We start from the raw sequence: 23,009 nt of genomic DNA on the forward strand, positions 1-23,009 counted from the left end.
CTTCCTGCTGCTTGTTCTGTCTTTGGCGTATGAAGCTGAGGTAGCAGAATGTGAGACTCGATGGCAACGCAGATGCTACTGCGCTGGAGTAAACGTGGCCTCCACGGGGCCAGCCTTTTCTCTGGATTTAAAAGAGCAGAAAAGTAAAAAGGGGGCACCTCTGCATAGTGCTCCTCGCCCCCTCTATCCCACCAATAATGACAAAACTAGGCCCCGGGGTAAAGAAGCCTTGTATCCATGAACATTAAGGAGATTGTAGTATGGTTCCATCCAACAAGAACATCTGTATGTAAGACCCTATGGGAAGTATTGTGCTGGGGTACAAACACGGAGGCCCCATCCTAAATTCAGTCCAGGAGAAGGCACATTAGCTCATAACTACAATACAAGAAACAGTGCAGGTACCCTGTGAGATGGTCATGACAGTGACCCTGAGCTGGGGGGTGTGAGACTGAGGATTAATGCAGTTGGGAGGAGTCGAGGTTCCAGGCCCCTGTGTAGAGTGGGAAGCTGGGATTGGACTCCTTTCATAAATTCAGGAACTGAAAGTTAAATTTTGTCCCTGAATGAGGACTAGAAAAATGCTACCCTCAATCCACCAAGCCAAGGAACTGTCCTTCATAAGCCATTGAGTGAAAACACAATGTCACACTCTATAAACCAGCCCCGCTATGGGGCGGTGTGGGCTTGATTTTGTACCACCTTTCAGGTAGGGAAACCCTGGGCCAAGAAACGCATATAAAAATGGGTCCAGAAGTGGAGAAACCTATAGTGGCCTACAAGAAGTATAGGAGAGGTCACCCCATAGGGCTGCCGCTGTGTCTGCACAGGACTCTGACGCTGAAAATGCATCCCCACTGAGAAAGGACTAGACACAGGGAAACCTGCTGTCAAGAGAGAGTTGACCTCCTGGGTGCTGTGGGATGCTGTGACGTGCTGCCTAAATCTCATTCCCCCAGTGTATTGGAGTGTAGGGGTTGACAGCTCTCAGGTGCGTTTGTCTCCAGGAATTACCTTCAGCCTGAGAGCCACTCTACTGTTGGTCATCCTTGGTCCCCATGGAGCCCATGTCTAAAATGGGCAGTGTTGGGGCGGGGGGATTAAGGACTGGCTCCCTTGTCCCAAAGCAGGACAACTCTGAAGACCCTTTCGAGCCCCAGGGTTGTTAATCTCCTTTCTCAATACGATTCTCTTGCCTCACTCCCCAGTAGGTGTTGATTCAGGACTCCCCGCACAACTCCTGCACGCAAATCTCCACACCTCCATTTCAGAGTCTGTTTCCCAGGGAGCTTGACTTAAGACAGGCATGCCTACATTTACATAATGTTTTCAACTCAGATCTCTCCACTGAGCCCTAGACTCCTATCCTAGTGTCTCCATCTTCACTTGCATGTCTCGTAGGCGTATCAAACTAAACATGTCAAACTGAAACCATGCTACTCCCACAAACTCACTGTCATTCACTCAGTTGCTCTTTCTAGAAACCTTGACACCTTGCTCTTCTGACCCATCAGTTATCAAGTCCTGATGACTGTCTATTCTTAAATGCATTTCTTTTCACTTCTGCTGCCACCACCCTGGTCAGCGTCACCATCAGCTTTGGTGACCACTGGCATAGCCTCCTTCATGTCACCTTTTCTATCCTTTAGTATCATAGCAGCTAAAGTAAGGTTTCATTGATTTTATTATTTCATGGTTTTAGCTTATGCACTGTTTTGTTAATAGGTAGTTCAGTTCCATAGATAAAAAAACCTGAAAGGACAATAGACATGCTTAATTCTCCTTCCAAGAGGCAATTAGTTGACAGGTTCTTAGGTGTCCTTCCAGACACATTTTTTGTCCATTCCATTCATGCATTCAAGCATAGCCTCCGGCTCTCTCTCTGGCCCCTCCCCCTTTTATGCAAATAGTGGCATACTATATACATTGTTTTGCACCTCAGTTTTTCATTTAACAGTATAGAAGGATGGTGCATGTAAAGCATAAATCTGATCACTTCATACCTTAGATCTAAACTCTCTTTGATTTGCTTGTCATTACTCTTATAATAGTAAATCTCCAGTTCTTTAATATGGTAGCCTTTGGGCCACATGTAGTCCTCAGAAATGTTTTGTATGGCTCACATAATATTTTACAAAATGAGAATTCCAACATCATTAGACTGGCCATGCCCTATTCCATTTGCTGCAGACCCACCATCCTCTGTTGTATTAACCTGCCTCCCATCAATTATTTCTATTACCTGCACGGCTCCTACAGGCATTGGCGCTTGTGCCACCTTCTTCTCCAGCCTCGGCTGCAGCCCCTTCTCCCCCTCTTTCTCTTGCCACGCTAGCCTTCTTTCAGTTTCCTCAGTGCCCTGAACGCCTTCTCACCTCAGCATGACACACACACTCTATGGCAGCGGTTCTCAATCTGTGGGTCGCGACCGCTTTAGGGGTTGAAGGACCCTTTCACAGGGATCACCTAAGACCATCGGAAAACACATATTTTCGATGGTCTTAGGAACCGAGACACCGCTCCTCTATCCGTCTCCATGCTTCAAGACAAAATTTCATTTATTTGTAATTAGAAATAAATATTTCACAATATATAATTACATACTGTTTTTATGATTAATCACTATGCTTTAATTATGTTCAATTTGTAACAATGAAAATACATCCTGCATATCAAATATTTACATTACGATTCATAACAGTAGCAAAATTACAGTTATAGAGTAGCAACGAAAATAATTTTATGGTTGGGAGTCACCACAACTTGAGGAACTATATTAAGGGGTCGCGGCATTAGGAAGGTTGAGACCCACTGCTTTATGGCAAAACTGCCAGTGTTTCCATTGCCTTTTCCTCTTTTTACACCTGTCTGGTCTGTGCACCCTTCAGGACTCACATTCAAGGCCACTGCCTTAAGGAAGCCATCCTTCACACCTCAAGTTTAGCCATATTGGATATATGTTTTTCTGGCACCCCTTTCTTCTCTCTCATAACACTTATTACACTTGTAGTAACTGTGAATTGTCAGTTCTAAAATTCATATGTTCCTCACATTTTAATCTTTCTGAACCTGGAAGATGTTTTACAATTAGTGGTGACTTAACAATTTGTAATTCATGGAATTTCAGATTTGATGACACTGAGTAAATATTTATCTGTAAAAATATTTGTTTTCTGTCTCTCTCATTAAAGTGGCTTGGGGGCAGGATCTGTAGCTTTCTTATTCCCCCTGCATCTGCAGCACCTAGCACAGTGTCAGGCATGTAATAGATGCTCTGTAAGTACTTGTGAACTGAACAAATGGACAGGGGTGTAAAGTAGGACTTCGTTTTATGAAACCTGAATTTGCCTGTCTCAGGCAGATTTTTCAGGATTTGATGAATTCGTGTTCTTCCTTGACTATCTCCTTTAGGGCTTTGAGAGTTTGCCCTCTTCCCAGTCATCTTTGTCTTATAGACTGAAGAGATTCTCATAGCTCAGTATGTCCTGTAGAAACCTTCATCTTTTTTGGTCATTTTAGTTAGTCATCTCTGGGCCTTTTGTAGTTGTCTGTATTGTCTTGAGTTGGGAAGAGATAGTTTTCTAATTCATTTTCTGCCCTCTTTCTGATCGTTCCCTGTGTTTTGTTAATTCAGTAAAACCTTGGATTGTGAGTAACTTGGTTTGCAAGTGTTCTGCAAGATGAGCAAACATTTCTAATACAGTTTAACTTGGTCAACGTGCGATGTCTTTCAGTACGAGTAGTTTGTTTCCGGAATGAATTATGCTCACAAACCAAGGTATTACTGTACTTTGGACTGTGGTAGCCAATCAGGCTGGTATTTGGGAAGAACAGTCTTCTGTGTCCTTCACGTCCTGCTTTATAAAATTATACTCTGTGGATCTCTAGGGTCTCACAGACATGTACAAGAGTTCTGCAGGACACTTTAGAGATCAAATATGGTTGCTTTTGTGAAAATTACCCATTCCTGTCCTTACTTTTCCTTCTCTCAAAATTTTATGCTCATTTTATTCAGTAGGATTGAATTTATTTCCACGTACAATAAAGGACCAGGCCAAAAGTAGAATATAGAGTGCAGGTGTGGCTACCTGTATCTCAAAAAGATATTACACTTGTTTTGGAGTGTCCCAGAATAGAAAATAATAACACAGAATAATTTATTACTATTTTGACGCTGATCATTAAACTTAACAAAAATTCATTGGCTCACAAATTCTTTAGTTTAAAGGTTATGTGACCTTATCAATTTTCAAAAATTAATTTATTAGGTTACTTTCCAGGAGCATAAGTGAGAAGTCAGAATTGATCATCTGTACTCAGAGTATTATTTGTGTTATTTCCCCCCCAAGGAATCACATCCCCCTTTCCAACACTGAAGCTTCTGGCCGATTTTCCTGCTGTCATGCATATTGATGACATATTCATTCCACAGCCTTCCCACCATGCCTTCTTCCTGTTAGTCTGGCATTTCGACCTGCAAGGGCTTGGTGTTGCCTGAAAACTTGTGTGTTTCCCTGTGCTTCGTCTCTTCCAGATTAGCTATAAAAAAGCTAAATAAAATGGGTTCTGCCCTGATCTCTGACAGTGTTGCTGTCTTTTGTTTTTTTATTAAAAAAGTGCCAAAACATGATAAAACATTCCTCCTTATCTTTCAATACCTATTTAAAAAATAAGTCTATGTGCAAAGATTTTTTGCAAGTCTAAAATGTGTGGACGAATTTCATATTGATTATATACTTTTGCTCCAGAAGTTGAAATTATACATAAATATTTAGATATAAAATATATACACATACATAACCATGTATATGCATGTGTGTATAGGTATACATAAAATTTATATTTATATATGACACATGTTCATGCATGTGATACGTATCTATCTATGTACATATATACACAATGCAAAAAACCCACTGTACTAGCTGTAAAATGTCCTTTTTAGTTTTCAAACAAGCTAGTGAGCAGAGACAGTATAGGAGTGTGGTCAGAAAAAAATGCCCTGGAAGTCAGAAAGCGAAAGCTTCTAGCTCAGCTGTGTCCCTAACTGAATGTGTGACCCAGGGCAAGTTATTGGACCTTCTTGGGCTCGAGCTGTTTTCATTTGTAATAAGAGAGGGTAGGATTAGATCACTGATTCTCAGCCCCGATTATACATTAGAAGCACTTGGGGAGCTTTAAAAATGCACACGCCCAGATTCTACCAGTGATTCTGATTTAATTTTAAAAATCTCCCCTGTGAGTCTCAGGTGCAGTCAGGGTCAAGAACTGCCAACCAGGAACACTCTGGGCTCTCGCCAGGCCTGGGAGCCTCTTGTTTTATTTTTCCTTTCCAGCACAGGAGGGGCCAGGCCCACAGAGCCCTGTAGACAGCTCTTCCTTTCATTGGATTTGTCTAATACATGTGCTTATACAGAATGCTAGGAGCTGAAGGGTCCTTAGTGGCAGCACACCAAGCCCTCTCTGCCCCCACATGTGGTGTCTACCTATCCACTCAAGCACGGAGCCTCCTTCATAGTTGAGCATGCTTGAATTTTCATTCCAGCATGAAAATCCTTGTAGGAATCTCAGTGGTGGTCCGTGGCAGAAAGCATGAGAACTCCCAGTTCCTCTGTTTCCTTCCGTGTGGCCTTGAACTGGTGGCAACAGCCATAGTTTACTTCCCATCACCAATCTTTTTTGCCAGTCAACCTTTTCAAAATTTTTGCTGTCTAATTTTCTTCTGTTGACCACCCTATAACCTTTAATCTCTTTGACTCCTGAAATAACCAATAAATACATTTATTGAAATAGTAGTTACTTAAAAAAAGAAGAATAGTTTTTAAGCATATTAGGTTCTGTGGGTTGAGCAGTGACTGTATATACCAGGGGTGCCAAAAACATGTCTGCAAGTGGACACTTAGGTCAACGCTGCTCAAGCAGTAGTTTGCCGTAATCAGAAGTGTCTGGACGCTGACGGTAACCACTTTGAGCACCTCTTGTTATTGCACAAGTCAAACGTGACTTGTATTCATCTTTTGTTATTGGTGTATATTGAATATTATAATTTTAATACAGTTTTCCTTTCTTAAAATGTGTATACATTTTTTGGCACCCCCTGTATTAATGCAATAACAATTTAAAAAGAAAAACAAATTTCAAGTGTATTAGGGTATTAGGTTTTCCTCCTCACAAATGTGTCATCGCGTTCTTTCCCCACTCCCACTGTCATCACCCCAGTTTAGGTCCATCTCCATTCTAGCCTCTTCTTCTATAATAATAAGAATCAGCTATTGTCGATGGTAGGCCCTTAGCTCATTTAAACCTCATAAAAGATGAAACCAGGACTCATAGAGCTCAACATCGATTGCATGGTAATGATGGCCTTTACTAAATGCTATCTATGCATTATATCACTTAATCCTTCAGGTGACCATTTTCGATTTGACCGAGGACTAAATGTGGATTTCAATGTTTCATACTTTCCCACAGTCACAAGGCTAGTAGTAGTGGAGTTAAAGTCTAAACCATGCTCAACCACTAATAATGCTGTTATTACTTTTAGGATTATTACTACCACGTTTGTATTTTACAGATGGGGAGACTAAGGCACAGAGAGATTGAATAACTGGCCTAAGATCACCAAGCTAACAAAAGGCAGAGTCAGGATTCAAATCTGCATTTTTCTGATTAGAAAGCCCAAGTTGCAAGCACTGTACTCTGTTGCCTCCCATTCTTACTTTATCTGCTACACCCTCTCCATAAATAATGCCTCACGCGGGCCCTCCCTGAACATTGATTCTTTTTTCTTGCTATCTCTGCTCAGAAACAATCTGTGTCTGACAACAGTTTAGCGGTTACCAGAGGGTAAGGGGGGATGGGGTAGTAGATGAAGGTAAAGGACGTCAAATATATGGTGATGGAAAGAGAACTGACTCTGGGTAATGAGAACACAGTGTGATGTATAGATGATGATTTATAGAATTACACACTTGAAACGTATGTAATTTTATTAACCATTGTCCTCCCCCCCAAAAAGGAAAAACATAAAAAGAAACAGTCTGTGTCTATTGCCTAGGCCTGAAGCCTTTTGTTTATTTATTTCTTTGGACTTTAAAGGTCCTCTGAGAACTTACCCCCTACCGCATACCGCCTTATTCCCGCAGTGTCGAAAACCCATACCCCGCTTTTTCAGCCTCACCATCCCACCAGAGTGCCAGACTGCTGTCTACAGGCATCTTTCCTATTTTTCCATTTATCTCTTCAGCCAGTTTCTTGAATCCTTGTCCTGTACTGGCCTGAAATCCTCAAGGTCTGAATCTACCTTTCCTGCAGGGCTCAAGGCCACCCTCTCTGGGCAGCCCTGCTGTTTTCTTCCCTTCTCTTGCTGTGCCTCCCATCAAAACTCCCTCCCCGCATAGCATGCTGCGTGGAGCCTCATTCCAGAGTCTTTATGTCTCCAGTCGTAAGTGAACTCCCTGAGGGCAAAGACCAGGTATAAACAATCCCGAGCATAGAATAGTTGTTTAATAAGTAGGCATCGAATGAGTTATTAATTTGTGCTTTCCGCCTCAAATCATCTGCTATTATTTTAATTCCGAGACCAGAAAAACACATTTTTTTTTAAAGGTTGATTTATAGGAATTGTTTTTTTAAAGTGCATGTTATTTTGCTTATTTTAAGGGCTCATAAAACTGATCTTCTAAAACTGTTGTTCTCCCAGTAAATGTCCCCTCCACGGTAATGGAAGCCATGTGCAGACAGGACGCCCTGCAGCCCTGTTTCAACAAGAGCAGCAAACTCGCCCCAGCCACCCAGCAGCGCTCCATCGTTTTCCCACAGACGCCGTGCAGCAGGAACTTCTCTCTCCTGGATAAATCTGGGCCCATTGAATCAGGATTTAACCAAATCAACGTGAAAAACCAGCGAGTCCTTGCAAGCCCGACTTCCACAAGCCAGCTGCACTCGGAATTCAGTGACTGGCACCTGTGGAAATGTGGGCAGTGCTTTAAGACGTTCACGCAGCGGATCCTATTACAGATGCACGTGTGCACGCAGAATCCGGACAGGTAACCCCGACTCTCTCTGCCCGATGTGTGTTTGCTTAGCGAGACCCACTGCTTGCCTTCCCGCCAGCTTCCAGTCATGACCTCCAGCCATCCCTTGGGGCAAAGCCTGTGCTAAGAGGTGTCTGTGTCCTGGAAGGTCAGAGAGTCACGTTAGGCCACTGCTTGACTTTCTTGTTTAGGAGGGCTGCACAAACAGTGGCTGTCCAGAGGAATCCGCCCTTGCTTTCCAAACAGCTCTGTCTAAGTCTGAAGGGGAGCGAAATAGAAGGCACAGTTATGAATATCATAGATGGAAAAATGAGGTCAGGATAATTAGAATCCTCTCTGTCTTCCAAAGATAATATAGCTGGCTGCTCTGCTGCTGTCACAGGCGTTTCAAGGTTCACCTCCAGTGTGCCGTGGGTATGAACTTAATTAAGTACTAAGAGGTAATGAATTGGAATTTTTTGCTTAGTACTATTTTTCTTCAGAGCATGCAAACCCATAAATCCTGCAAAGCTGTCAAAAGGAAATACCTACTCTGCTAGTGATGTGGAGGAAAACAGATGCCACTTATTCAATAAACTAATATCCACACAGAAGAAAAATGTTGACTAGATACCTCAGAGTCAAAGTTGGTTTGAAAGTTTGTCAATAAAGAATTTTATCGCCATGAACTGAGGATGAAATTTAGCTGAACAAGTGAATTAAAATTTCAGGTACTCTGACGAGTGGCATAGTAGATATAATGGAACTATTATTTATGAATCAAAACTGGTTTATATGACAGTCCTGATAGCTGGGAGCGCAAAAGACAAAAATCAAATTAATTCAATAAGAAAGGATTGTGTTTTATCTCTCCTTCATGTCCTATGAAAATTTGATTAAACCCAAAATATCTAATAACATTGAAAATGCACTTTGAATATTAAAGCAGAACATTTTGGAAGTAGGAGAAGAAAATTGGAAGTAGGACTCCTGAGCTGTTTTCTTAATTTGACCACTGATTAACCTGATAAACCTTAAGCCATTCAACTCACCTTGCCTTGTAACGTATGCCCAGCTCTTCCCTTCCAGCTCTGCAGGATATAGCAGTGTGCTAGGAAATCCAAAGGGAGGATGGAGAGAGGGTCTGTTCTAAAATAATAATGATCCATTTTAGGGTCCATATGCACATTTACGTGTGTATATGTTTTTATTTGTGCCATTCTAGAAACTACTTGCTTAGCATCAAGCATTGCTATAACTAATTAATGTTGAAACATTGGCTTTAGGGCTGTTAAGGCAACTGTGTCTTTATAATTTTTTACTTTCAGTAGGAGAGCTTTCCTCACTCCCGACCCCCAGTAAAAATTAGTACTATTGGCGTTAGAGGTGACAAAAATTTTGAAAATGTGCTCTTCACTCAGAAAGGATTTTCTTTTTGAAAGTTTGCCTTCCTTACAGGTATAAATATAGCCTCAAGATATAGCTATTCAAAGTTCACACAGCATTCTGGTAGTTTTTTAATATAAAAGATGCACTGAAATCTTATTATCAACTTGCTTTTTAAACTGAGTTCAGATGGATGGATCTGTTATTTGCACAGGTTCATTGTTGTCATAATAACTGAACATACAAGGTAAAACGAAATGATAGTTGAAAGTTTCTGGATTTTAAATCTTAGCTCTGAGTGTTACATGATTCCATGCTGAATGTCATGGAAAGCAATGAAAATATGTCATGGTGAATAGGAAGATACCAAAACAGACTGTTTGGACTGACCCTAGTCACACTTAGAAAACCATGTGTGCATTATGGTTTAAGTCCTTATGAAGCCTGTCCTCTCAATTAATAGTGTTATGATTTGTAACACATCTAGGTGAACTGTCAGAGAAGTACCTGACAAATTAGAAAATTTAACATGTACAAAATACACTTCCATGAGAGATTGTTTGGTCAGTGCTGATTCCAAGCTAATTGAGAGCTCTTGGCAAAAATCCAAGTGGCATGAGGCTCCCATTCTATACTAGACCCTGATGGGCTTACCTGACTCAGGTGCCCAGGTGTGGTGTGGCCATGCCTTCGCTTCCCAGATGAGGTGAAGTATGGGTGATTGATATTTAGGCAGATAGCCAGAGTGGGATCCAATATACTCAAGCAGTGGGTTTCCACTTCTCCCTTTCCTGTGCTTTGTTGGTGAAGACTTGAGAGGTGGTCACCATCATTCATAAATAATTTAAAATTAAGACTTCCAAGAATTAGTCCTTTTATAGGCAAAGTAATAAAGTACAATGTTTCTTAGTAATGATGAGGATATGCTTGAATTACTCCATCACATCTGAGTTGACTACGGGAGATAAAGGGAAAATAGAAGGAAATGCCCACTGTGACACCCTAATTTCATTCTAGATACATAATTCGCTTTTAGCATGTTGGACTGAAGAGTTCTTCACTGTTCCAGAGCCTAGAATGCTCTCTTTGTCTCAGCAAGTTTGGAAGTAAAAGATACTCTCCATAATTCGTAAACACATGGGTGCCAAATAGGAGAAATATACAACACTAGAATGGAACATCAAATTTGTGTGTGATGGTTGCAAAATTTGGAGCCTTTTCTCTCATTATCCATGTGGAGAATGACAACTGCTAAATATACATATTTTCTATAGTGAGTGACCATAAATCAGGTGGCTTTCCGTCTTTGGTAGTTTGTGCGCATTTGGGCACATACAGTGAAAAAGCTTAGAACTTACCAGTCGGAAACACTTTCCCTTCGATTTGAGAAACTCAAATGCTTTTATTTTGATAGGACAGTCTTGCTAGAACCAGAGGCAAGAAAGGGAGACACAGAAGACAAAGTCAGAAAGTAAACAGGTTAGAGTTTCAAACAGGTCCAAATTTGAAACAGGCCCTTGACTCTTAGGTCCAAAAGATTTTTCACTCAACGGACTGAATATTTGGCCATGAAACCCAAGACATTTGAACCTTCATCAAAGAGACTTTGTGTGTCTATATTTGTGAACTTTTCATGTGAGGGACCATCAAAAAGTCTATGCATTGATATCAAGGAAAGAGATCCGAGGCTACCTAGGGTTGCCAGAATCACCACATTTTTTTACTACCATGTTATTTACATTGAACACAGAAAAAGGATTCCATTTGACCTTGTAAAGTAGGAATTAATGCAAAAGATAAAAATACCTCCATGAGGGTCAAGGAGCCATGGACTTGTTATTTCTTGATTTTGTTCTGTTAACATTAAACAAACAAACCCCTAAATCTCTTCTTCCTTTCCCCCAGTCTACTGACTTTTTCTTTTCCTAACTGAATTCAAAGGGAAGAAGCTGTTGGAATTTAGATCAAGATTTTAGTTAGGGGCTTCATAAACATTTGGGGTTTTGCATAAGCTTTATGACCTAGGCCAGGGCAGCTTGACTCACTTTTGCCTGAACCAGGAGTTAGAAATCCCTTTTCTTTTCTGTTTTTCTGCTGCAGAAACTCTCAACAGTCCCATTGGGGGGGCTCCAGAAAGGGGTAAGCAAAGCCTTCAATCACGGTGGATTATTTTCGGATGAACATGTTCTCTTTTATTTTCTGCAGAAAGTGTCTTTATAATGCTTCTCATCATTTTGCATCCTTTTCCTTTTCTTTTCTCTTTTTTGGTTGTTTGTGCCACGTGGGGAAAGTTTGCCTTTAGCTTCCTGGGTGTCCCTTCAGCTGTTCACATTTGTGTTTTGAGTATCAGTGTTTGTAATGGGATGTGGTGGTACCAGAGGGGGAGATGACTCTAGAAGGCGCTGTTTGGTGGGAGGACCCTGAGGTAATCCATCACCTTAATAGTGTCTTTGGAATGTGTCGGTGTTTTTGTGTTCCTCTGTCCCCCCCCCACCCCCCCGCACCTGTGAAGGTTGTCTTCTTTCTAGCAGCCCATGTTTTCCAGGTCCTCTGGCTCTGCACTTTCTCTGCTTTCCTGAAATCTTTTTCTCCTTACATAGAGCTAAGTTCTTTTCTTACTCCACACAGCCAACGGTGACCTAAGTAGTGCTCCCTTTGAAGTCTTGGGAGATTTGCACTTGGGCTGACTAACCCAAGGAGAGATTGCGACCCCAACTGAACAACTTTTGTCCTGGAGGCTTTTGTGCCATGAAAGAAAAATCAAAGAAGGATTAATAATATTTTCAACCAAATCACACTTAATTTTGTTAAATGTTTCATTCTTTTCCTATGTGTACGCCAAACCAATTATAGACTCAAAGTAAATGAATTGCACATTTTACTGGAGTAATCTCTGGCAGAGGAGCTGCCAGTTACAGAGAATGCCAGGGGATGTACAAAATTGTCTCGCTGTTTTCTTTCTCCTTAAAAATTTACCAGCATTGATATATGCTAACTGCATCGACCCAGGCGTTGTCTGTTTTTTAGTTATTTCATTACCAAATATGGAACACCTTCTAGTTTTTCATGAAACTTGATATTTCTGTAGAAACGAGCCACATAAGGCTGCTTAAAATTAATCAAAATTAAGTAAAATAATACTTTAGTTTCTCAGTTGCCCAAGCCATATTTCAAGTGCTTTAACTGCTGCATGTGGAAAGTGGCATCTACATTGGACAGTGTAGATATAGCACATTTCCACCATTGGACAGCACCGCTAGACGTCTCAAGTGGTGCAAAGCCATAAGCTTCTTCCGGTTGTGAGATATGATCCCTTTGTAAGGAATGGTCATTGCACGTGTTTTGAGAATAATCAAGTGCTGTCTGAGTATGACTCAGGAAGAATCAAAGTGCTTTAGAAAGGAGGTTCCCATTTAGTTGTTCAATGATACGAGGTTCTGGAAAGACTAAAGCTGAACACAGCTCTTGACAGTGTCAGTCTTCCCCTGCTGTTTCTGGTCCAATGCACCAAAGGGAGACAGAACTTTGGAGATGCACTTGATTGTATCCAAAAGTTGAATAAAATTGTCTTACATTTTGGCTAAACCTTTGAAAAGTTAATGGAAATATTAGTCATCAGAATAAAAAGCTGAGGAATGGCAATTAATTCTGTGTGCCCAATGCCCCTCAGCAGTAAATTGAGAGGTGAGGTGTCAAGGGTATGCTAGTAGAAGAAATGTGCAGCGTCTTAATTCTTGTGGCCAGTCGTTCCAAAGGAAGTTGTGATGTTTGAGATTCCACAGTGGTGATGATGTTTTTGAAGCCCTGCTCTTGGGCTTGAAGACTTCATTCTGTCTTGAATGTATTCCTATATACTTAGATGAAACCCTAGGATGTAATCAATGCTAAAATTACTTTTTGATCATTTCCTTTTATTCCTTTTTTTTAGGAAATACAATCCAGGAAAAGAGGAATCTTATCTACTTGCTGTATAACTTCTGTGCTTTCTGAGGGTTAATTTCTATAAGTTTCTGGGCTGAGTGAGACAATCTGTTATAGTGGCAAGCAGAGTACACATTTTAGTTCTAAATTCTGCATAACATCAACTTCTGCAAAGGTGAATGTGACCTTGTGGTCTAAAATCTTAGCAAGGTACCTAAGAACGAGGGGCTATCACTTTGTTTGTTGAGATCAACTAAAATATGGTTTGGTCCTACAGTTTCGTATATCACATTGATGACACTGTCTCTTGTGAGGCTGTGTCTCAGACAGATCCTCAGGCGGCACACATTATTGTCATCTGAAAGCAGGAATAGAGTATGACAGGATGCAGAGAGCATCTAGTCTGTGCCCCTTACCAGAGAGGTGAGAAAAATAGTCAGGGAAGTTGAGTGACTTGTCCAAGTCCCACAGCTGATTGGGATCAGAGGCTGATGTAGGACTCACCTCTCTCATCTCCCTTGTTCTAGACCCTTCCCTCAGTCAAGCTAAATTCTACAAAGTCTTAAAAGCTGTGCCATAGGTCACTGTACCCCTAACAGATGCCTCTCAGGCCGGTGCTGGGTAACGGTGATGTGTTAGAATCCTATTTGTCTTTCACTGGCATTACCTTGATGTAAGAATTCAACCTAAGCCTCTCTCTGGTCATTTCTGCTCTTCTGCGTGTAAATCTTTGTGACTATTAACATAAAAAGGATGGATTGACTCCTGACTATAGGAAATAAATCACCCCAACTTTTGACAGCAGAGTTAGAAAAAAAAGAAAAGATTAATTGGTTTTATTTAGTGACTTATTGTTTATTGTGATAGCTATTAAAAATAGATAACCAGCGGCTAATAAATGTTAATGGTCCCTTCACTATTAGGAAAATCAATTGGATATCAGTGGATATAGCAAACATTAATATATTATTTTGTTTATAATCTTTAATAGCATTAAAAAAAATCACACCTGAGAGAATGAGTTCTTGAGGAATTCTTTAGGGATAATGGTTACTACAAAGAACAGATTTGCCAGGAGAACATTTTCATCAACACGGAATTTTAATGGCTCTCAAAGCATTATTTTATAATTAAAATAACATGCATGTGCAATTTGTCAGGATTGATAAACTCCTTATCAAAGACTCTTATATATTTCTTTGAAACCTGTTTGAAAGCAGTTAAATAGATTTCTAAATGTAAGTAATTAAAATTGTATAGTATTGAGTTATTGACCAATCCTGGACTATTAATCAAGCTAAAAAATTCTACAATCAGTGCTCAGTGTGCTGAAGCCTGGTAAAATAATAGTATTTGTGTTCAGTGAGGCAAGTAGCCACAATTAAGCACTTCACTTGACAAATGAGAGGGTACACTTTATTTTGCACTTAATTGAATTGTTGTACATGCTCGGTCACCATTGTCTTCTAGCCCTTCATTTTGGTTTCCAGTTATTGGAGCTTATCCATTTGTTAAAGGTAGCATAATTAAGTCTGCTTTCACCATTGGCTTTTTAAAGGCAGCCAGGACTGTCTGGGCACAAACCAGGGCTTTGTCAGTGCTGTTACTATCTGTCATGACAGACTCTTAATTTCCCAAACAAAAATTTTGATTAACAAATTAGAGCCCTGTCAAAGAGTGATATGAAATATTGAGTTGTCGGAAAAGTCATGACATATTTTTTCTTTGTTTTTCGTTGGCAAAAATGCGTCATGACTTTTCCGACAACCCAAGAGCTTCAAATAGAGAAACTCCCCAGGTTTTATATCACTCAGCAGATTCTGCTTAAGCAAGCGGAAGAACTCCTGTAGAGAAAATAGAATTTTAATCTATTCTACGAAAACCCAAAATTGATTTATTTCTCATGAGCTGGAAAGAATGTTCTCTGATAATCTTGCTAATTATCAGGTCTTTGTCACAACTTCGTTCCATTTGTTTTTGCATCAGAGTCATCCTTCTTCAAGCCCAGTGACATCCTGTCATTTCTGTGCTGCTAATAATCATTGCTTGCTACCAGATTACACTGGAGAGCTGAAATTCAAGAAAAAGGCCCAGTGGATAAATATTATTCAGGGGTGGGGATGAGTAAGTAGAAATCAGGATTTATTTTACAAAGAAACAAACCTGGGTGCACACCTGTGTTCACCTGTACACTATCAGATGGCTCCCAATTGAGGTTTTGCTACAGACAGATCCCAAGGCGGCTTAGTATTTATTAACTAGTCAGCAGCTTGCTGACTTGCTTGCATCTTTATCTGGCACTTAGAATAGGTCCAAATGCTCTAGAGCAGCAGTTCTCAGCCTGTGGGTTGCGACCCCTTTGGGGGTCGAACGATCTTTTCACAGGGGTCGCCAGGTACTCATATGTGGGTGTACCTGCATGTGGGCCTGGAGACGGATAGAGGAGCGGTGTTTCAGTTCCTAAGACCATCGAAAATATGTGTTTTCCGATGGTCTTAGGCGACCCCTGTGAAAGGTTGAGAACCGCTGCTCTAGAGTAACCTTGGCATCAAGAGCTATTTCCTCTGAGTACAGTTTATCCTCAGTTTTTTTAACTGACAGAGATAATAAAGACTGTTTTCCCTGCCCCAGAGAATTATTGTAAAGATTAAACTAGATAATTGATTTTAAAGCACTTTGAAAAGTTAAAAGTGACATGGAATTATGAGAGACAATTACATATTTTCTCTTGTAACGTTCCATTTAATAAACTCGGTAATCTCCATGCTCCCCAAAGTACACAAATATTTTCTTGGGGGTGGGGATAGAAACAAGAAAAGTAGGAGTTCTTGAAATGGTATGGTTAATGCCAGAAAAAAATCCATTGGGAAAGGATGTGTCTCAGCAGCTCTACGAATTTGTTCCTGTGGCAACAAGTAAAGTAATGGGAACCCAGTGGCCAAAGCTCTATGCAGAACAGAAAATGTCACCAAAAGCTTGTGTTGTGGCCTTTGCCTCCCGATGCTGACTTCCACTGACTAACATAGAAAATAATGACCAGGCAGTCTCTTTATTTATTTCAGACCTTACCAATGCGGTCACTGCTCCCAGTCCTTTTCCCAACCTTCAGAACTGAGGAACCACGTAGTCACTCACTCCAGTGACCGGCCTTTCAAGTGTGGCTACTGTGGCCGTGCCTTTGCTGGGGCCACCACCCTCAACAACCACATCCGAACCCACACTGGAGAAAAGCCCTTCAAGTAAGTAGCGGCTAACCTTTCACCGCCTCTGTCTCTTAGCCTTTTCCGAGAGCCCGCCGACCAGGCAGTATGGCGCTGCCCAGACGAGCCAGCCGGCGGAGAAGGCTATTTGGAAGGTCAGTGTCCAGACTGCAAAAGGACCTACTTGTTTCGTGGCTGACATTTGGAAAATGAAGTCAGGAAACCTGTGCATTGATCCTGGGCTCAAGTTGCACAACCTTGGACATGAGACAAACTTTCTGGGTCTGTTTTCTCATCAGTAAAATAAGGAAGTAGGAGTAAGTCCTTTTAAAATTCTTTCTAATTCCTGAGGATCTATTCTTCTAGAACTGGATGTAGGAGCCCAATTTCAGAGTGCCATCTTAGGGCCGTCAGCAAGCCCCATGACCATCAGCAAGGTGGCCACAATTTAGAGCGTCCCTTGGGGAACCTGAATCCTTTAGGATTCTGGTGAACTATTTCCTCCTCTTTGCCATGTGTTAGAGTTTTAAATCTGTTATAGCAGTCAATTTATGACTTTGCAGTGTGCCTTTTGGATCTCAGAATTCTTATGTTGGTGAGAAAAAGAAAAAAACCAAACACAGGGCATATCTGAGTTCTTGAAGATTTAGGGAATGTGGAAAGAGATGGAGCTGAATTCTAAGGGCTTTGGCAGGGTTGGGGCACCTGAGCAAGAGAGTGTGTTCCTAGATACAGCGCAGTCATGAAAATGGTGGACACCTGAGTCATGCAAGATGGCCTGTTCACTCACTTTCATTTATGTACATGTTCATTCATTTAGCAAATATTTATTGAGCACCTTCTTTTGTACTAGGCCCCCTGCTAGACACAAGAAATACAAAGGTGAGTGAGACTCAGCCCCCAGTCTTTGAAGACCTCATTGTTTATGGGGAAGCCCAATTAATAAACAAGTTTTACTACATGTGGTGAAAGGTGCAAACGTGAAAAACTATGAGGCATGTATGTACAATGTTTCAGAGTAGCACAGAGATGGAATAATCAGTGCTATCTGGGAGAGATGATGTCTAAGATGTGCTTTGAAGGATGAGTAGGAGTTTTCTAGACATACAAAAGAAATAGGCATTTCCGGTAGCCCAGACAGCGTATGGAAGGCTTGGGAGTATGAATTAGTGTGTATAACTGTTCGGTCGTCTCAAAACCGTTTCTATTGTCTCTTTAATGGACTCCTTGCTGTTCACCACTCTTCCACCTCTCTTTATTCACTTACCATACTGGCTTTCCCCTGGTTAAGAAGGAAGATTAAAAGGACATTGATGCACAGCCTGTTTACCTCTGTAGGACAGGATCAAGCAAGAAAGGAAGTGACTCTGGCAACAGGAGACGAAACCCCTTGCTCAGTCTCAGCCAAGGAGTCTTCCCAGTGTCTATGCGTGAATTTCCCTCGGGACCTGAATGCCTGGCCATTGCCTGGTGTCGGCCTGAGGCCAGGATGAGCTCCATGGAGCAGGGTCCTGCTTGTCTGGGTCCTGCCCATCCCTGCCTCTGAACCTGTCAGCACAGGGAGGAGCTCATGCAAGGCTGTTGCCTTCACTCACCTCCCCATGAAGTCATTATCTTTATTTATTATTCTTAGCTATTTTCCATCGTAGTTTAATTTATGATATTAATTAATAATAAAAAGATGTAATTTTCATCTTTGTACATGGATGCAGTTTGTTCACTGCCTAAAGGCATCTGGCTAAGGGGACCAGATGGGTCTATAATTGAGCCTGCACGAATGCCAGCCAAGCTGTGACCTCTGAGACTGCAGTAGCCCAAAAGGGCCACCTTTTTCCTATCTGCCCTCAGGGCCGATGGCACTGTCCTAGAGTTCCCTATTGCAGATGTTTGTGTCCTGTTGTCATCGCCCTCAGGCCTGACCCTCAGAGGGAGGTCACAGATTCTGGCTTCCCCATTGCTCTGGATGTGGAAGATGACAATGGCATATTTCCCATGCTTTTGAGCAAGAGAGCTTTTTAAAAGTAGAGATACAGGAGGACTGATGAGCCTTCTGCCCCTTATATTAGAGAGGGCAGCCAGACGGACACAGTGCCAGGAATCAGATTGATTTTTATCTTGTTGCTGTGTAAATAGATTTTAGTAATTAATTGAAGAGGTTTCAGGGTCAAAATGGGAAATAGATTTCTATTAATGTTAAGGTGTTACTTATGTATAACCTCGTTGACTCCACTCAATTTTTTTTCTTTTACATCCTCTTTTTGTCATGTTTCCAATAGAGTTGCCATTTTAACTTACTTTTAATTCATCAGATTAATATTTGATGGGCTTTAGCAATTATATCTTGTTCCTTTGTAACAGTATGCTTTTGTGACCATAGCCTAATTTTATCTGGGGGAAAAAACAAACAAACCAGAATTGGTTGGATTGGATTCTATTAATCTGTTAATATGTGCATGATTTAGTTTTTTCTTCTTCTACTCTTATTAAGGTTAGGCACATGCTGTAGGGATTTTTTTTAACTTATCAAATATATATTCCAGCGGGGAGAACTGAATGTACACTTATTTTATAAATACAAGATTTCAACATCTTCTAGGAAATGGAAAGCCAAATCCTTCAGTGTATACAACCAGATCAGTAAGGATTGAACTATCCCAAGGGAGTTTTGGGAATCTTCCAACCATAGCTCATGGATATCCATCCCATGAACATGTGTAAATATTATGAAGATACCCTTTTACAAGCTTGTAAAACAAACATTCAAAAAAACTTTTGTTGCAGATTAGTCAATAAAATGGGTTTCACCACAACAGTTAATTTTACTACTTCAACTAATGGGCATTGGCTTAAACAATGTTGCAAAGAAGGAAAAGAATCCTGTAAAGATGCGCAACCCTAAACTATACGCCTTGGGCAGCTTCCAAATAGATGCCCCAAATGGCTCAGTACCCAAATTGACCCACCCACCCAGGGACCAGGAGGCCTCCACAGGACATTCAGAGGCCAGGCCAGACTGAGCCTGCCACGTCTTCCAGTTTCTAAAACCTTTTGCTGAGATGTGGTTTTTGAAGGCAGATCAAGATTATTGCCATCTAGAGAAGGCTGGAGAAGATTTGGCCTTACGAGATCAGCGTTTCATACCAGGTTTTGCCTCACACCCTGATTGGCTGAAATCTCACTGAGAGCTTCCATCCCTCCCCCCCCCCCAAGCTCAAGGTAGATCATGGCGTGTGGGGTAGCTAACGTGGCTGTAGCCTTAGAATTTCTAAGGTAAAGGAGCATGTAGGAAAATAAATATTAAGGATCATATTGAAGCTCTTGGCTTTCCGTTTGTACTGTGAGACTGGAAGTCATGGAGAACAAAGAGCAAAACAAGACATCATTTCAGGTAACAGTAATTGCCAAGCACTTCGTTGAAAAGAAGAAGGAAAGAAGGGAGGAAGGAAGGAAGGAAGGGAGGGAGGGAGGGAGGGAGGGAGGGAGGAAGTTGACAGTTTAAAACTTATTCTTTGTAGTGAGGACTCCTAGCTTCTTCTCTATTACTAACCGTAATCTCTCAAGATTTCAGGGCGGCTTCTGTGCCTGGGCAGTCCAGAACTTTCCGTAGAAGAGGTTCTTCTCTTCACCTGTTAGAAGCAGGGGGAATACTGATGGCTACATTTTTGCCTTAAGTATAGACAGTTTGGTTCAGTTTAAAAAAGATCAAAGGCTATTCCAAAGAGCATCTAATATTTTAACAAGATCTAGGGAAAATTAAAGCAAATAAAAAAAGCACATCAGTCAATATGCATTGAGCACATCATAGGTCTGAAGCCCTGTGCAGTTTGGTTTGATCCAAGAAGTATTTTGTGACAGGCCATAGAGGCGCAGAAAGAAAGCTTGAGGTTTTCTGTGGAACAGAACTTGACATGGTTTGTGTCTCTGTCGGTGTCCAATAGTAATTGTTAAGCAAACTCAACCTATAATCCAGCAAGCCATCACAATAAGTGAAGAATGACCTCAAATCTCAAAGGAAATTCAGTCTAATGAAGATGCCCATACTGATAGAAAGTTGGGGACTTTCTCTTTGCTGAGCTATTCGGGTGACTTTCCACTTCACGGTTCCTGTGATGTTTTCCTTCAAGGCTGTGATGTCACCACAATGAGGATGAGCTTGAGTGTAAGAGCATTTCTTTACTCCAAGCTCATTACTTGCATCTCTCTTTCTTACTCGGCTCCACTGCATGAAGTTCAGGATTCAAGGTACCCAGATCGAGTCACTCATCTGAGATTGTGGTTCAGGGTTAATTAAATGTCACCCCAGCTGACGTCTGGCTCTAACCTGCCAGAACCGAGGTATTTGCATTGAGTCTGTCCTTCTGATGAGTTTTATTAAGCTATGAAAATAACTTGTGCAGCAAGTTTTTCAAAATTAAAGACGATGAACCTAGCACTGATGTCCTTCCTTTATTTATTTATTTTTAATATTTTTACATCTAGCTCTCTTTCCTTCCTCAGTTATACAAATTGTGTTCCTATGATTCCCAATCCACACAAATATTATTTCCAGGAGCCTAGTTCTGCATGTGTTTTTACTCTCCCTTAGTGTGCAGATGGCACTAGAGATGATTTTTCAGTGATAATCTCAGGCCACCTATAGATCAGACTTAGTAAATTCTCAGATTATGACAACCAATTGTTCCATGAGTGTAAATATCTGTGAGACATTAAGGGAAATACTTGAGAAAAATGTAGCTTTCCTCTTAATGTCTGTGTCCAACCTGGATGTTTAAACATTCCACATACACATACACTTTGGCCTTTTATGAAGCTCTAGACTTCCCACTTTTGAATTTTTTATCTTCTAATATACAAGATTAGAAATACAAAAGTATGATCCAGTAAATGGTATTTCTCATAATTGTTCAAGCTATTCTGCTCTCATTGAAATTGATCCTAGAGCTTCACCATAAAAAAAAGGAATATAATAATTTGAAAGTTTGTCAAGCAGTGAAAGGTAGTATATTTTGACACACTAATCCAGTAACTAATCAGTTTTCTAATAAACAATCAGCGATTCACTAACATGTCATCAGCACTTCGCAAGCTCCGGAGAGGGGCTGAGCTGCCCATGGCCGTTAATGAATACACCAAAAATCATTAGCTGATCAATACTTCTGAGTTATTTTCATTGAGCTGATAGGTCTGATACATTAAAGCTGACATTCTACATTTGTCAAGATCACAGTGCAGTTTTTAACAGTGGAACAGGCTGCTAAAAATATTCCCTGAAAGACAATCAAAGAAACACAACTTTGTCATCTTGACACACTCAGCTGGCACAGGAGCCCTGAAAAATCCAAGTGTGATAGTCAGGCTCCCACCTCCCAACAGTAAAAAATATGCAAGGCTCTCCAGATTGGATAGATATGTCCTGTTTTTATAGGTGATTATTCCCGTGGCAAGGGACTTTGTATAATTTACTAAAAAGAAGAAAGAGGGGACTGCTCACCAAATAACAAGACACATGGCACATGATAGGGTATTGCAGACTTTCTCCTGATGGCATTTGCCACAGTCCCAATAGTGCAGGGACCTAGGACCAAAGGTTGTGTTATTTAAAAGAGGGACCATTGTCTATAGCTTTTCTGAATATCCTTCCCTTCAAAGGTTTGAAGAGAGGATGTTAAGGGGATGGCTAAAATGGCTGCTGTGCCCTGTAGGGCGCTTGGCCAGTGCCCCAGGCAGCTTGCCACAGTTCATATGTGTGTGTGTGTGTGTGTGTGTGTGTGTGTGTGTGTGTGTATGTACATGCTCATAGACAACCAGCTAGGAACAATCACCATAGAAAAACTAGAGGCCACCGTTAGATTTGTGGGTGGGTGTGTTTGTTGTAGATTGAGTAGCCATTTAGCTAGCATGTGTTGTGCAGGAGATAGGTCGGGCCCAGTATTTCTAGATTGCAATCTTTTGTTTTTAAGTTAAGAAGAGGAGATAATTCTTCAAGTGTGAAACCAGTTTTCTCTTCATCAGACACGGTGGCCTGTAATTATGGCTTACAAGTACATTACATTATTTCACTGTACTTTCTGGAGAGGTAAACTTCTTGAAACACACAACATTGGTTTTTCTGAGCCCCCTACCCCACCCCAAACATTGTTTTAACTCTGAGCTTGGTTTGGCTGTGATACTATAACTTTTCCGCAAAAGCAACCACCCACATCCACCCACGTAGTCACTGCAAACTAATGCATCGCTTCCTCTAGTTTCCAAATTCAGAGATGATTGTTCCTCAGCTGCTGTGCTGAGTGGAGTAGAATTCCTGGTTTTAAATTAGCAGCAGGTGAAATTCTATTTGTCATCAATTTCTCTTTGGGGTTACAGAGCAGAAAACTGCAGACAAGCTGCTGCTTTGATGGCTCACTCCTAAAAATCTCTTTTTGTTCTTTATCTATTTGAACTGACAGTGATCAGAGCTGCAGCAGGACAGGGCTCTCTGGAGAAATCA

The 23,009-nt window shown here is 41.0% G+C and overlaps 1 protein-coding gene across 1 annotated transcript in view; it reads left to right on the forward strand.

Annotated features, from left to right (window-relative positions):
* Positions 1–23,009, forward strand: part of PRDM6 (PR/SET domain 6) — a 104,100-nt gene that overhangs the window by 80,056 nt on the left and 1,035 nt on the right. The window contains exons 6-7 of the mRNA XM_019635305.1: positions 7,703–8,048; positions 16,385–16,561. Of these exons, the coding sequence (XP_019490850.1) occupies positions 7,703–8,048; positions 16,385–16,561 (523 nt within the window). The remainder of the gene's footprint in view (positions 1–7,702; positions 8,049–16,384; positions 16,562–23,009) is intronic.

The sequence above is a fragment of the Hipposideros armiger genome, unplaced genomic scaffold, assembly GCF_001890085.2.
Source record: "Hipposideros armiger isolate ML-2016 unplaced genomic scaffold, ASM189008v1 scaffold_21, whole genome shotgun sequence".
In the NCBI taxonomy this organism is placed as follows: Eukaryota; Metazoa; Chordata; class Mammalia; order Chiroptera; family Hipposideridae; genus Hipposideros; species Hipposideros armiger.